This window comes from Panicum hallii, chromosome 3 (genome assembly GCF_002211085.1).
Source record: "Panicum hallii strain FIL2 chromosome 3, PHallii_v3.1, whole genome shotgun sequence".
In the NCBI taxonomy this organism is placed as follows: domain Eukaryota; kingdom Viridiplantae; phylum Streptophyta; class Magnoliopsida; order Poales; family Poaceae; genus Panicum; species Panicum hallii.
Genome location: NC_038044.1, coordinates 63,785,013 through 63,801,526, shown reverse-complemented (window position 1 = coordinate 63,801,526; position 16,514 = coordinate 63,785,013). Strand labels below are relative to the sequence as shown.

Sequence of the window (16,514 nt, the reverse complement as noted above, 5' to 3'; positions counted from 1 at the left end):
TGGCCGTAAAAGTAACTGCAGAAAGCCCAAACAAGTGGGTTTTCAAAAAAAAAAGAAAGCCCAAGCAAGTGGTGCAAAGCGACGTGACGGCCCAACACGCACATTCTCAGGCTGCCAAGATGGGCCGAACACGTTCCAAATCAGCCCAGGTCCAGCTCCCCACCACCTACCATGTCATCCATCCCTGAGCCATCGCCTCATCTCAGATAGCGTCAGCTTTGCTTGCTACCGCAAATTACTGTCATTGTTTGTCGGGGCAAAGCAATCTACGCATGTCCATGAACACATTGCTAGTCAGTTTGAAACAGGCAGCTCTGAACTGAAACTTGACCTGCACACAAACATGCAGCAGAAACCTGTGTGTCTGCTGTTGAACTAGAGCAAATCAGTGCAAGACTGAAAAAAGGGGACGAGGCCTCATAGCTATTCTCTGGATCATCCATTTCGTCATCCTATGTCCACTCAGCGCACAGAACTCTGAAGCAACCAGCTCAGCGGTCCATGAGCACGCTGTCAGTCAGTTTAGAACAGCTCAGGATTCAGGCAAAGTGCATGCAGATCGACTTTATTCCTACTCCTACCTGCAAATGAAGCTGCGATGATGATAGCCTTATGATTGGGGAGGCAAGCCCTCATAACTCTGAATCCACCACCACCGCCCACAAGGAAGACAGACAAGACAATCCCCGGGTCTTGCGGCAGTCAGTTCTTCCCTGCACCGCCGGCCGATGGAGTATTCAATTCCTGTTTCAATTGAGCACGCCTGCTCTGCCCTCTGCTGCCCGGCGGCCTCGAAGAAAGTCTCTGCCTTGTATTAAACCACGGCCTCGCCTCGGCAGCGATTCCCGGGCCGGCGAAAGCTCCCCGTCGCCGGTCCAAGACAACGACGCCTCCCCTCTTCCGTTATTCTCTCTCACGTAACCACACCTGAAAAGCTGAACTGAACTTGCTGCTCAAAGATCACCCTCCCTTTCAGCATGTGCATCCTGCATCCAGGTGTGGCTTGTCCGTCTCATCTCGCGACTTCTCAAGAATCTCTGTTTTTTTTTCCCTTCAGAAGATGAATGAACTGGTGTTGGAGCCGGACAGACACAGAATGTTTGGCGTGCCATGGAAAGAGGAGCCGAGCATTACTCCATGCATTGACCTCTGACTCTGAGCGATTACAAAACTTGATGCTACAATACATACAGTATTATCTTACTGTTACAGGCTGCAGATATGCTAAACTACATTCAGGATTTCAGGTTGGTTGGTTGCTTGTCTGATTCATTGATTATTATTCTAGCAACAATCTAATCTGACTGCACATGCGACAGCATTGACCTTCTCTCTGCTCTCAAGAATCCTACACCTACTACCTGCTGCTGCATACAGCTAGCAACTTCTCCGATCGATCAGATATTCAGATGACCTTGACCTCGAGGAGCTTTGGCGGCGCGTCCTCCTCCCGCGCGGCGGCGGCGTCCTCCAGCATCTGCACGACGGAGCGCATCGACGGCCGCATCGACGGCGTCCGGCTGGTGCACAGCACGGCCACGCGGAGCACCCGCACGGCCTCCTCTCGGGCCCACCCCTCGGTCACCCGCGCGTCCACCAGGGACATCACCTTGTCCCGGCTCTCCAGCCGCCGCGACACCCAGTCCACCAGGTCCCGGCTCTCGCCGCCGCACTCCTCCGCCGGCACCATCGCCGGCCGCCCCGTCACCAGCTCCAGCAGCACCACGCCGAAGCTGTACACGTCGCTCTTCTCTGTCACCTTCCACGTGTACGCGTACTCTGCACCATCAGGCACCAGACAACATTATTAATCTAACAAATCCAACACAGGAGAAAACAAACAAACAAACAAACAAATAATCCACCTGGCGCCATGTAGCCGAGCGTGCCGGCGACGACGCCGGCGGACGAGTCCACGGCGGCCGAGCCGCTGAGGATCTTGGCGAGCCCGAAGTCGGCGAGGCGGGGCTTGAAGGACTCGTCCAGGAGGATGTTGCTGGACTTGACGTCGCGGTGCAGGATGGGGCGGTCGCAGCCATGGTGGAGGTACTCGAGCCCCCTCGCCGCGCCCACCGCGATGTCGTGCCGCTCCGCCCACCCGAGCCCGCCCAGCTTCCTCGCCTCCGGCCCGTGCAGCCGCGAGTAGAGGCTGCCGTTGGGGAGGTGCTCGTACACCAGCAGGCTCGCCGCGCCGTCCTCGCTCGTGATGCTGCACAGCAGCTTCACCACGTTCACGTGCCGGATCGCGCTCAGTGTCCCCACCTCCGAGTCGAACTCGCGGCACCGAACCGACGCCGTGCGCCGCGCCTTCGCCGCCGGCAGCATGGCCGCCGTCGCCGCCGCGGTGGCGGCGGCGGCGGCGGCGCGCGCGCGGGTCACGTGCTTCACCGCCACCACCGCGCCGCTCCCGAGCTTCACGCGGTACACGTTCCCGGACCCGCCGCTGCCGATCAGGTTCTCGTCGCGGACGCCCTCGATGATCTCGCGCTCGTCGAACGCCAGGACCCGGAAAGACTTGATGTCCCAAGAACCCTTCTTGGCGAACAGCTTCGCCCCGCCGGAACCCAGAGCGCCGGCCGCCTCGGCCTCCGCACGCCGCCGCTTCCTCAGGTATAGGGTCACGCCGAGCACCGCCAGCAGGACCGCCGTCACGGCGAGGATGCAGGTCACGATCAAGCGCGCGGCGTTCGCCGACCGGCTTCCGGAGCTCGGCGAGCAGCGGCGGAGGAAGCCAGCGCCGTTGGTGGCGCACAGCCCGGGGTTCCCGATGAAGCTGTCACCGTAGGCCGAGATCGCGAGCGCCTCCGGAACGGGACCGGTGAGCCGGTTGTCGGACAAGTTCAGGTAGCTCAGCTTCAGCGCCGCGAAGCTCGCCGGCACGGCGCCGGTCAGCTCGTTCCCGGACACGTCCAGAAAATTCAGCCGCGGCAGGTTGCCCAGCTCCGCGGGGATCGCGCCGGCGAGCTTGTTCCTCGAGAAATTGAGCGCGCTAAGCGCCGAGCAAGAGCCGAGGCTCGCTGGGATGGCCCCGCCGATCCCGTTGGCCTCAATGTTGAGGCTGTTGAGACGGGACAGCCTCCCGATGCTCTCCGGCATCTCGCCGGAGAGCTCGTTCCCCGACACGTCCATGGTCTCCAGGCTCGCCGCGTTGCCGATCGACGGTGGTATCGCGCCGGTGAACCGGTTCCCGGCCAGGAGGAGATTGGTCATCGCCGTGGCGTTCCCGATGCCGTCGCCGATGGTGCCGGTGAAATGGTTCCCGGCAAGGTCCATCACGTTGACGTTGGGGAGGGCCCACAGCCCCTCGGGCACGTTGCCGGAGAGGTTGTTCTTGCTGACACGGATCCTCACCAGCGTCTTGCAGCTCGCGTAGGTCGCCGGTATCCCGCCGGAGAAGTTGTTCTCGAGCATGAGCAGCTTGAGCATGGTGCCCTGCTTGCACATGTCCGGCGGGATGGGGCCGGAGAGCGCGTTGGTGGACACGTCGATGTAGTTGAACTGCGCCCAGCTCCCGAGGCTCCGCGGCAGCTCGCCGGTGAGGTTGTTGTTGTAAAGGGACAGGTTCACGAGATCCTTGAAGTCGCCGAACTGCGGGGGCACCCCGCCGGTGAAGTAGTTGAAGAAGAGCTGCAGCGACACGAGCCGCTTGAGGGAGCCGAGCACGGCGAGGGTGCCGGTGAGCCTGTTCTGGGACGCGTCGAAGTACTGCAGCTTGGTGAGCTTGCCGAACCCGGCGGGGAGGCCGCCGCGGAGCGAGTTGTTGTAGAGCTCGAGCTGGGTGAGGTTGGTGAGCCTTGCGATCTCCGGCGGTATCTCGCCGGTGAGGTTGTTGTCGGAGAGCTCGAGGTCGACGAGGTTGACCAGGTCGCCGATCTCCGGCGGGATGGCGCCGCCGATCCTGGCCGCGGACATGTAGAGCACGGTGAGGTTGGTGAGCCTTGTGACCTCGGGCGGGAACGCGTCGGTGGGCGCGAGGAACGGGTTGTCGCCGAGCGCGAGCACGGAGAGGTCGGGCATCGCGGCGAGCGAGGCCCACGGGAAGGCGCCGGCGAAGCGGTTGGAGGAGACGTTGAGCTTCCGGAGCTTGGCGAGCGGCGAGAGGTCCGGGATCGCGCCGTCGAAGCCGTTGAACGCGAGGTTGAGCTCCTGGAGCGCCGCGCACGCGGCGACCCCGCCGACGCCGCCCGCGAGCGAGTTCTCCGGCAGGGACAGCGTGGCCAGGGCCGGCAGGGCGGCGCAGAGGTCGGCGAAGGGCACGGACGCCGCGGAGACGTTCAGACCCGGCAGGGAGACGCCGGTGACGCGGCGGCCGGCCCCGCCGCACGCGACGCCGGCGAAGCCGCAGGGGTCGGCCGCGGCGGCGTCCCACGTGGCGAAGAAGGGCGCGGCCGCGGGCGGGACGGTGAGGGCGCTCTTGAAGGAGACTAGCGCGTCCACTTCGGCCGCGGCGGCGGCGCCGGTGGCGAGGGTGGCGAGGAAGAGGAGGAGGGGGAGGGCGGGGGCGGGCGGCATGGCGCCGGGCGTGGAGGGAGGGGGAGGACGTCGATCTGCTGGTACCCTTTGGTGTCAGTGTGCGGCGTTTGACTGGTTTTAAGGGTAAGGTACGGCAGATGCAGATGCACCTACGGGCTGCAAAGCGCTAATGATGATGTGCTGGACCGAATTAGGAGTAGGCAGCAGCAAGGGTTGGATTATATGGGGGTTAGTTACTAGGGTTGTTTCTTGGTACTGGACAGAGAAAGAAAAGGCACTAGAAAGTAGTAGTAATTAATAAACTTACATGCTGCTCTGCAAAAGTGTAATAATCAAGCGCTGGGCTTTGCTTAATTTGGCGCCATAATATACATGCATGAACTAACGAATGGAATGAGGATGAGGTTCTCGAATTGTTCTCGTGGTCGTCGTTATCTGATGATGAAGGGGAGAGGAAGGATGGTGGTGCGGTCAAAGATGGAGGAGAAGCAAAACACCACACCGCCCGACGACAAGCATAGTGGACGACCGAGCTAGTAGCTCTGCGTGCACTGGACTGGACGAGAGAGCGAGAGTGTCACAAATTGAAGCACGCGCGCAGGCCACAAAAGAAAGCGCAGAGTGCACTGGTAGCGAACACACCACTGCTGACAATGCGGAGGACGGAGGAGCTAGCAGGCAGTAGCAGCAATCTCTTTTTCTGAGAGAGAGAGAGAGAGAGAGAGGACATAATGCTAGCTAATAATGCAAATCCAGAAACTAACTAGTAGTAAGTTGCTGTACTTTTGGGGATGGGATGGGATTGGAATGAGTAAACAGGGATGATGATGATCGATGAGGCGAGTGGGTGGTTGTGCAGCTTTTCGGTGCCGCTCGATTTGCCACGCACGCACCTCCGGCATGCAGGCAGGCGCTAGAAGAGACGAAAACGCTGCTGGTGGTGGAGCGCGAGCATGACGGAGATGGACGGATGGATCCGTGTCGTGCCGAGGCAGAAACAAAGAAAGCCGCCTCCATCCATCCATCCATGGAGGATGGAGCAGGCAGCGATCGATCGACGTTTGGATCTGCTGGGGTGGCCGCCGCTCCACTCCAGAGTCCAGACACCACCACTTGAATGCTTAATTTTGGGTGGTGGGTGGTGGCGAGCGGCGGACGGCGGACGGAAGGGAAGAAGCAAGACGACCCCGGGGCAACTTACTCCGTCGTAACTCGCGGCGGCCGCCCTGCGCCCCCGCGACGACGACAGCACCGGCACGGCAAGGCCAGGCCAGGCCACTCTGAAAGCAAAGCATGGAGCAGCAGGAGGCGCCGCCGCGTTTGACTCATCTGCGTCTCTGTCTCCACCGCGTCTCGTTTCCACGCACGCACCAACAGCAGCCAGCAGGTGGGGGGCGTAAACGTAAACAAACAATTCCGACCGAGTGAGCTGCTGCGGCGGGCCAACATACCATCCGCCTCTGCCTGCGTGCGTGCAGCAAAGGCAAAGGCAAAGGCAAAGGAAAGCAAGCACATGGATAATAGATCTGGGAGCGCTCGGCCATGATCCACGATTCTTCTTCCTTTTTGCCATTATCTGCTCTGCTCTGGAATCGCTGCATGCTTCCCTTCCCTTCCATCGAGGTGGCAACTGCTTCTTCCTCCTGAGAAAGCTAGCCGCCATCATCATGCCATGCATGCGTGCTACTTCTATGTAGTAGCAGGAGCAGCAGCATACTTAGGGTGCGTTTTGTTTCAGCCGTGGATTCCTGAAAATCTGATTTCTGAAATCAGCTGTGGAAAAGCTGCTGTGAGCTGATAGCTGTGGGAAAGCTGAAAGCTGTTTGGCTGAAACAACTGTCAGCTGTGGATTTCTGCAAGAAATGTCTGTTATACCCCTGAGATCCCATAAGGCTCTTATATGTTAATTAATCGCATGGATATGTAGATGACCGTTTTGGAAAGAAAATATTCATATTTGTTAATATTTGACATATATAATAATTTATACAAAATATATATCCACGTTATAAAAATAATTGAACAATTTCTTTTTTTCCTTCATTTTTTTCTCTGTATTTCTTTCCTCTTTTTTCTTTCTATTTTTTCCTTTCTTCTTTCTTTTTTTTCCCTTTTCCCTTCTCCCTTCTCTCGTTCCTTATCTCTTTCTCCTCTGTTTTTCGGGGATAGCACGGGGGGCGCGCGGCGAGGGCAGCGGGAGGCGCGTCGGGGGCGGGCAGCGGCTGGGGGCGCGTCGGGGGGCGGCGGGCGGCGGCGTGGGGCATGGCAAGGAGCGCGGCGGCGGGGGCGCGTCGGGGGGTGGCCCGGGAGGCGGCAGGGGCGCGTCGGAGCGCGGCAGGGAGGCGCGTCGGGGGGCGGCCCGGGGGGCGGCGGGCGGGGGCGCATCGGGGGGCAGGGGGAGAGGGCAGGGGAGGAGGCGCACGGAAGATGGATGGGGAAAGGATCGCTCAGAAAGAAAAGAAGCGAACCGGTACGACTAACCAGTGGCAATGCGGGTAATTTCACCTGCGGGAATCGGTAGAATCTGGCCTCCTACCCGCTGCGTCGTTCCACTGCGGGAATCGGTTGATTCCAAGAAATGGCTTCACGTAGCTGACGCGTTTGGTTGCGATTACAGATTCTCCGAAGCGAATCGGTGGTCCGAATCGGAACCAACGGAGCCTTGCTATCTTATTGACACTGCCAGACTGCAAGCTTTTCTCTTTATTATTATTATCCCATCTCGTACTGAACGGAACCTTGTCAAAGAATCAGAGGGGAAATGGACCATGTATGGATTTCATCGGATCTTTCAGAAATTCAGATAGCGAGGAGCATCCTCTCCCCCCTCTCATCCCCGCGTGTCCTTGCCAACATTCAGAGTTTCAGACCACAGGATGATGGGACATGAGACATGGCCAGGTGTGCTTCCCGTGGCTCCAAAAGCTAGCACAGCCAAAATAGCAGCACCGCTAGCTCCATCCAATCCCACACGTGCATACATGCATACACTCACCAGCACCACCCACGGCGGGCATCTTCCTCCATCGCTCTCTCCTCTCTGTTGTTGCTTGACGGCTTCTCTTTGTCACGCACGCACAGTGCCGATCCGATTCCTCATTCCTTCCCGGTTCCTTCCGTCCTGACTGATTGACGCCCCCAAGACAACGACGACCTTCTGGACTAGACAAGTGCTCACTCCCGCACGCAGTACTAATACAAGTATCCCTTTGACCAGGTTACAGTGGTAACTTACACCCTGCAAATGCCTTCTAGAAGGCATGCAGGCCAAGTACAGTTACTACTGCAAGAGCCGATCATTATACTGCAAAAGGGGCCGGGTCGGCAGATGTTACTGTCACTCGCTCACCCCGTCCTGAAATGCCCAGCTGCAGCCTCAGGCTGATAGAGCTTTGCCCGTCGCCATCGCAGGGATTTCTCGCAATCTGCAGATGGCCTCCGCTGTGGTTTCCATGATTCTGTGCTGTCCTCCATCCCACTCACATCATCCAACCCAAACCATGAGGGGAAGGAATTCTGATTAAATTAGTAGTAGCATTTCGTGGGGGCAATTAAATTTAGGCTGCGTTCGTTTACCACGGAATGATGGCTTGGAATAATTCCGAGTCGGATTGCTTCACAAATTTATATAAACTTTCATCAGTTGGAATAAATCCTGGAATGTTCCGGCACAACCGAACGGCCCCTTAATCTGCGCCATGGGTGCACCTGTTTTCTTCATGGGGGCAACTTTAGTTTCAAGTGTGAGCTTCTGCTTTCCATTTTTTTCTTCTCAACCCTTAGCTTTTTCTGTGACCAATACTTTGAGATTTTCCTTTATTTGAAAAGGGGCGTACATGACTAAGTCCAAAGTGGTTCAACTAGAGGTATGCGCACGTACCCCTCGCCAAAAGGAAATAAGCTGCTGCATCAATATCAGTCCTTATCGTCGGTGCACTGCACAGTGGAAGGATAACTAGCTACTGTGAGATGCACTACTCATACTTTGTGTCTCTACGCTTTCGCAGTAGACTGGTTTGGAGACCCTAATTATCTCTTTCCTATAAACTTAATCCATGGTTACTCTCTTCCAATATATGGAATTAGGGCTGTTCAACACTACTGGCCTTGTATTAACAATTTTTACAAAAACTTATCCCATTCGGGCCGTTTGTCAAGTCATAGCGTTTTCTTAATTTTTCGTAATATTTTTTTCAACACATCTTTATCGTGGAGAGAGGGAGGGAGAGCGACATAAAACATGGATACCAAACTACACGCCATTCACCTCACCACATGGAAAATGACGGCATCAACATTTAATTCTTTTTTGGGTACATGGCAAAGCCTTTAAGCCTTTTTGTTTCATTCCGCGTTTAACCTACTACATCATGGCATTTTCGTCAGAAATATAAGTATCTTTAGATCTTTATGCTTCTGGTCATTAATACCATAAGAAAATATCAAACGCTATGGATCGTATAAGTACAAATTATTTTTTTTACAGTTGCATTAGATATGCAGTCATTACTTCATGCAATTTCAAATCACAATATTTGCTAATTGCATTACCAAAAAATATATATGTTTGTGCTTGCCGATAACAATAATAGATAGAATGCGAAATTGTTCGCTGTAAGAATGGAAGCACATAGCTTCAGGCCTTAATTTCTAGAATTTAAACATGATATATCAGGTGTGACAGAAGTAACGATTTTCCCCAGCCTTTAGTGGTTTATTCGACCATTTTTTTTCCCAATTTGATAGATGTTTGTTATATTATTTGCAAAATAAGATGAATGAAAGTGACGGGGAACATCACTGTTATCGCACCACAAAGAAAAAGAAGCCCCTAGCAACTAGATTGCTAGATGGTTAGGACCACATGGAAATTAGATGGCGCCAAGTGCATGCATGCGTGTGCATTCTCTTAGTGGAGGTGCCAGTGGACATGATGTAATCAACAATTGATTTAGAGGTGCTAAACAGATTATGAGTGTGTTCGTTTTCTGGGGTCTAAAGTTTAGAGGGATCACGTCAAAAAGAATCTTGTCATTTAGAAGTATTAAATAAAGTCTAATTACAAAACTAATTGCAGAATCCTAGTGCTAATTCGCGAGACGAATCTAATGAGGTATATTAGTTCATGATTAGCGGATGATTACTGTAGCATCACTGTGGCAAATTATGGATTAATTAGGCTCATTAAATTTGTCTTGCGAATTAGCACCCAGCTGTGCAAAAAGTTTTATAAACAAATTTTATTTAATACTTCTAAATAGCAAGATTCTTTTTGATGTGATGGGTCTAAAATTTAGAGGCTAGGAAACGAACAGGCGCTATATTGATCGATGTGTGACATGATGTAATAAAAAAAAACAATTGCAGGTGAACGATGACTTGACCACACCACTCTTGTGCGACCAAAAAAAGAACATACCTGCACCATCTTCTCGTTTATATCCTGTTTCTTGATGCAGAGCTAATTTTGGATGCAGCCAAATCCTCCTATACTCACCTCTGATGGACTGTAAACAAAGCACTGGTCCCTGGAACCCCAGCCAAGACGCATATAAAACTAGCTAGAGAAAGAGCATATATAGGACCGTCTTTCCGCCAGTGCCAGTGGAGATAGAGGCACATATCCAATGAAAATGCGTTTTCATTTAATCTTGTGTTGAGTTTGGAAGTTATTTGTACAAATCTTGTTTCATATCATGGAATAAGTACGACCTCCAACCTAGTTTTTTGTCATATCTCAGATGTAACCTTTCATAAACATTTTATCGCTGAAGATAGGAGAGAGATGAAAATGACACAAGGCATCTCTATTACATAAACAAATGCAGGCGATGACTTGACCCCCAGCCACCATACTACATTGTTTTTTTGGAAAAAGTCCGTTTTTAACAATCCAACTATCACCTGAGTTCGATTTTGGTCATCCAACTACAAAACCGGGTATCCTTGACCATCAAACTATCAAAACTATTTATATTTGGCCATTCGGCTGTTTTGAAGGATGGTTTGCTGATATGAACGACACGTGGCAATGCGACCCATATGACCACTTGTTTTTCTCTTTTCTCTCTCATCTTTCTCTGTTTCTTCTCTCTTTCTCTCCTCTCTCTTCCCTGGGAGGCCCAGCACGGACGGACGGAGGCGTGCAACGGTGGCTCACCGGCGAAGAGGCCGCGGCACGACTTACGAGAATCATACCATCCGTGTCCCACTCCATTCTCCCCCTCCCATTCTCCCCACTCGCCCCCTCCTTTCTTCCACCTCTCGACACGAGCACGAGCAGAGCCGAACAGAGCCGAGCCGCCGCCGGACCTTCTCACCACCCCGCGCCACCAAACTCAAATCCCCCTCTCCCGACCCTCCTCCCTCCCTACTACCTCCCCAGCCTGCTCCCGACAAGCTCCGACCCATTCCCAGCCAGGAATCGAAGCTCTTCGTCCGCCATTGGCGCCGCCGGGCCCGAGATCTGCTCGCAGGCGAACTCACACCTCTGGCTCCCATTTTCCTTGTCCAATGGCTCAAATCGAATGTAACCAACCTACTAAAGCTCATGCCCTCCGCGTTCCAACACATTCCCCCAGTTTCTGCGCTCATCCATGGAGCTCGCCGCCGGCTGGAACCCACTCCTCGCCGATAGCCATGCTCGGCTGTTGTTCTCACGCACATCACCCACTGTTGAACTCATCTCGCTACGTAGATGTTGTAGGCACAGCTCCCCACCACCGTACGGCTCGCCGCTGGCGGGACGCTGGTCAACCGGCTGGCCGCCACGGTTTTGACCGGCCAGATGAGTTAGACATGTGGCCTCCACTACCATGTGTTATACATGTTAGCGAAATAACCTTTCAAAATAGCCGGATGGCCATATATAAACGGTTTTGATACTTGGATGGTCAAGAATACCCGATTTTAAAGTTGCATGGCCAAAATCGAACTTAAGCGATAGTTGGATGGTCAAAAATAAACATTTTTCCTTCATTTTACTTGACCCAGCAGAAACCACGCTCCATGCACTCTTGTGAGAGTTGAGCGACTAAAGCATCCAATAAAATGAAGATGTTGTGATTACAGTAGTGAATGCAGCAGGGTAATAGGGAGCAAGTATTTAGGGATTCCTATTCATTTTAGAAAATTGTCAGTTGAAGAGCATTTTGAAAAACGTCTGAGTAGCTGGAAAGATAAATATTTATCTAGGATGCGCGGCTGATACTAATTAACTCAGTTCTTAGTAGCTTACCCATGTATATGATGTCTATTTTGCAATCCCAAGAGGTGTACTTGAAAAATTGGATTATTTTTGGTCAATTTTTTTTTGCAAAGTGACAATCATAAAAGAAAGTACCGTCTTGCTAAATGGATTATTATGTGCCAACCTAAAAATCAAAATTAAGAGTATTAGGAATTCATGATCTTGATATAAAAACTACTGCTTTGCTCAGTAAATGGCTCTTTAGACTACTGACAACAGATGGGACATGGCAGCAGATGTTGTGCAATAAAGATATGAACACTAAATCTTTGTCACAAGTTCAATGGAAAAGTGGGGACTCTCACTTTTGGGCTAGTTTGATGAAAGTGAAATGAGAATTCTTCCATTTTGGAACTTTCATAGTTAAAGATGGGTCAGAAATTAGATTCTGGAAAGACAAATGGCTGGGTAATGCAATGCTGTGTGAGCGGTATCCTTATTTGTATAACATTGCTTGCCATAAACAAGTTACAGTGGCAGAAATTTTTAGCACCTTATTTATCAATATCTTATAGCGCAGAGATCTCATTGGTAATAAATTAGTAGCATGGAATAATTTAGTTCTGCGTATCGCTAACGTAGTGTTGAGCCAAGAATAAGATGAATTTTACTGGAATCTCCACCCTTCTAGGCAGTTCTCCGTGAAATCTTATTATTTAGCCATGATTCATGGTGATGTACCCAACTTAAATAAACATCTATGGAAAAGTTAAGATTTTCCTTTGGTATTTACGAAGGGGTGTGGTGTTGATAAACGATAATCTAATTAAGCGCAACTGGAAAGGTGACAAGAAGTATTGCTTTTGCTCTAGCGACGAGACGATTCAACATCTTTTTTATATTGTCCTTTTGCACGTGCAGTATGGTCTATCACACATGCGGTTTCAGGTCTTCCGCAGCCTCATCGTATATCACATATGTTTGGTGACCGGCTATGGAGTATAAGCAAAGAAATAAAATCGCTAGTCCTAGTAGCAGCTACTACTTGTTGGCTTTGCATGAATGATTTTATTTTTGAAAGAAAATTTAATCCTTCTTCTTTGCAGGTTATCTTCTCAGTTATCCATTGGTTATAAAAACCAGCTTTACAGGACTTTGTTGCAGTGGCGTCTCAACAGTTGGCTCAGATGGCTAAGGAATTTTTTACCCAGACACATGGGCGGCGGTCTAGTCTACGGATTGACAGTCTATATCTCGGTTTATCATTTTTTTTATCGTTTTCTTTATAGGCTGTGTGCATCCTCGTAATGCAGAGGTCGGAAATGTTCGAGAATTTTGTATCAAGTTCATGTAAAAGTCTTGAATTAAATAAAATTTCCCTTATCGAAAAAAGAGCAAGTATTTAATTACCGTTAAATTTGGTTGCTTGGTTTGCTTGCCGGATGGAGCGCGTCGTGTGCGAGTGTTTGCGTCTGCATGCGGCATTGCAAGACAGCAGAGCAGAGCAGGGCAGGTGTGACAGCATCCTTAGATTAAGGGAGAAGCATGCATGCATGTACAATGCCACATTGCATCGCGTCTCCACACAGCTACTTGTACAACTGGACTGGCCGTGTTTGATCTGCAGTTACAACTAATAATTCAGTGACGACTGAAGACCCAGCAGGCCGGCCGTCTGATGATCGGGTACGATAGATGTGTGTGATGGAACCTGGCCTCCCCTTGTGTTCGTTGTCGTGAAGAGATCCAATCCCAACCGTGAACTGTTCAAAAAGTTCCTATCATATCGTGGAGGGTGACAGAGCTACTAGTAGGCAGTACAAGGGTGTTTGATCGTCGTGATTGGTCCTCTGCTATTAAAATTTAGTCCAGTCACATCAGATGTTTAAACACCAACTAGAAATATTAAATATAAATTAATTATAAAACCAATTGCATAAATGAAGACTAATTCGCAAGATGAATCTATTAAACCTAATTAGATCATGATCTGATAACTTTATGCTACAGTAAATATATGCTAATTATGAGCTAATTAGCATCGAAGGATTCGTCTCGACAATTAGCTGCGACATATGCAATTAGCGTTTATTTAGTCTATCTAATCGATGTTAAAAGAGGACTAAAGTTTATTCCTTAACATCTAAACAGGATGGTGTCGCAGTCCAGCATTGGAGGCCAACCCAACTAAAGACAGCACCAACAAGCACTTGCGACCTACCTTTTTCTTTGTTTTTCCTTTACCGGCACACAGCTAATCATCGATGGATGGTGGAAATACCCTTTTTCTTTCTTTTGTTTGTTGACTATACTGACTCTCAGTGACAAAATGAAGGATCCGGACAGCGACGGAGCAACATATCTTGTGGATCTTGGTTTACATCGATCGACCCGCGGGTGTCAAAAGAGAATGTCCCAGCGTTCACACACTGAAACATCAAGCATGTACTGATCGATCATGTTGATAAGTAGCATTTCACTGGAAAAGCTACGCACTATATGTTGGTAGCAGCAGTAGTGATGAGAATAACGGCACTGAAGGAGCGTATTACTATTATTATTAATTGAAGATTTCTTTTGAAGCATTCACATGAAACCATCTAGAATCCTTAAAATAGAGAAATTCTAAAAATTATCATAAAAAAATAGAAATATCCGACCATCAATCCGACAACTTAATCATAATAGTCATTAAATCTATTATCTTTTCTAATAAATTATCCACATCTGCCATTATAAAAACAGACTAAAATAATCCCCTAAATATGTATCTAAATTATCCACCTCTACCATTATAAAAAAACTAAAGTAATCCTCTAATCTTCGTATAAATTACACATATATGCCATTATAAAAATAATACAAATAATACTCTAAATTTGCATATAAATTATCCAATTATATAATTATTAAAAGTTAAAGTAACCCTTAAATCTTAATCTAAATTATATAATTATAAAAATATATTAAAATGCACCAATATAGAATTTTAAATTACTATTTCTGTCATTATTAATATATTATTTATGTTTATATAAAAATAATACCATGATATGTGTCACCATGTATTTATGTATGATGCAAGAGATAAGAATAACAAATGGTTCAATTAAGTAGATATCAAACACAACACATGAAGATGTGATGTAAAATAAAATCTATTGCAACTATATAATGATAAATATGTATTTTAGAGTATGTCTTAGAATATTTAATAGATGAAAGAGGGCTTGAGATAAATAATTATAATTATTAGCTATAAGTTTTATTTTTATATTAATTCTAATTAGCTCGTGCGGGAGCACGGGTTGATAAGCTAGTATATACAAATTAGCCACACTGGGCCCAATGCAAATTAGGCGTATGTTGTGTTCATGTAAGAAACATGGCTTCATTAGGCTATTGTTGTGATTTTTATGATTGTGTAAGTTTGTGAGCTCAAGATTGTAGAATTTCTATGTCCTATGGATGAAGTTCAATCCATAGTCAAGGTGTCGAAATCACTATCAAGGTGTCCAAGTTGAAGTGAAAAAACAGAGCGGTGCATTGGAAATTGCAACAACGATCAAGTGCCGAAAAACTGACCGGTTGAACTGACGTTATGGACAGTAAGCGTCGGTGCAATATCAAATTGGTCTGGTGATTTATACAGAAGCTCTAGAAGATTTTGGTCAAAATGTGCATCAGCACCCGTTGAACCGACGCTAACTGCAGAGATGTCGATGCATTGTTCAGTTAATTACTCATAGAGCATTTCAGACAGCAGAAGGCTTCGAGGAACAAATTCTTTAGGACCGGTTGAACCGACACCCGTCGGTGCAATGACCTCAGTAGAAGTAGGCAGTTGAAGTGCAACAGCTAGCAGGCAGGCTGAGTCTGAGCAGTTAAACCGATGATGGTGACTGGTTTAACCGACGCTTTATGCTTTTCAAGGTAAAATCAAGCAACCGTTATAAACTGCCCTCTATCCTACATAAGCACCTCGCCCCAGGTCATTTGAGAATGCTGGAGTTCGTGAGAAGCAACAAGACTTTGAAGAAGTTTTCCAAACTACCCAAGTATTTATTGATCACATACTTAGTCTTTAGCACATGCTATGAGAGTGCTGGTGCTAGGTTAGGTTAGAGAGAGTGACAGAGCAAGGCGTTGTGTCTTATATATGGTTCTAGAGTAAATCACCACTGTAATCTTGGCGTGCCGGCTCCTTGGAGTCTCGGTGACTCGCCGGCAAGTCTTTGACCCTCTGGCTTTGTGTGACGGCTTTGTGCGGGGACGAGGAGATCCCTCCTTCATGAGAAGCTCTGTAGTGAAGGCGGCAATCAAGGTAATCAGAAAACTTGACGTGAGGCTTAGTGGTCTAGCCTTTGTGGCAAGTTAAGGTATGTTTCGGAAGAGATTTGGTGACCGGAAAGCAATACTCTTAGTGAATGTTTTAACAACATAAACTAAGGATGGCTTAGTGCCTACCGATACCACCACGGGATAAACCCTCGTATCAAGAGTTTGCTCCTCTTACCCCCTCTTTACGTTTCCGCATTACTCTTGCAACTTATGTGCCTTTACTTTTTTAGTGTACTGTCTTATTAGGATTGACTATAGATTGCAAAACTTATTTTGGGACGAAATTTTACACTAGATGAACCGTAGTTACACTTTTAGATAGCATATTCTAATTTATATTTTATGTAATCTATTGAAGCTATAAATTTTTAAGTTGTCTAATTCACCCCCTCTGGTCCATAGCACCGGTCGGCCTCGAAATACAACCGAATCACCGATTTCAGGAAGGAACGAGAACAAGTCCTGAAGAACTCTGATGCTAGCTAGCTTTGCTTGTGATGCAGCTAATTAT

The 16,514-nt window shown here is 49.1% G+C and overlaps 1 protein-coding gene across 1 annotated transcript; it reads right to left on the bottom strand.

Annotated features, from left to right (window-relative positions):
* Positions 1-1,099: 1,099 nt before the first annotated feature.
* On the bottom strand, positions 1,100-4,766 carry LOC112886672 (receptor-like protein kinase 7). Its single transcript, XM_025952638.1, has 2 exons — positions 1,866-4,766; positions 1,100-1,779 (listed from the first exon to the last, which is right to left on the bottom strand). The coding sequence occupies exons 1-2, from the start codon at positions 4,510-4,512 to the stop codon at positions 1,406-1,408; spliced, it is 3,021 nt and encodes a 1,006-aa protein (XP_025808423.1). The 5' UTR covers positions 4,513-4,766; the 3' UTR covers positions 1,100-1,405.
* Between the last annotated feature and the right edge of the window lie 11,748 nt (positions 4,767-16,514).

Bases quoted from the DNA above. Each gene is read 5' to 3' on its own strand.
- LOC112886672 (XM_025952638.1), bottom strand. From the start codon at position 4,512: ATGCCGCCCGCCCCCGCCCTCCCCCTCCTCCTCTTCCTCGCCACCCTC. The intron at 1,780-1,865 runs GTGGATTATTTG...CTGATGGTGCAG, and splicing joins GCTCGGCTACATGGCGCCAG to AGTACGCGTACACGTGGAAG.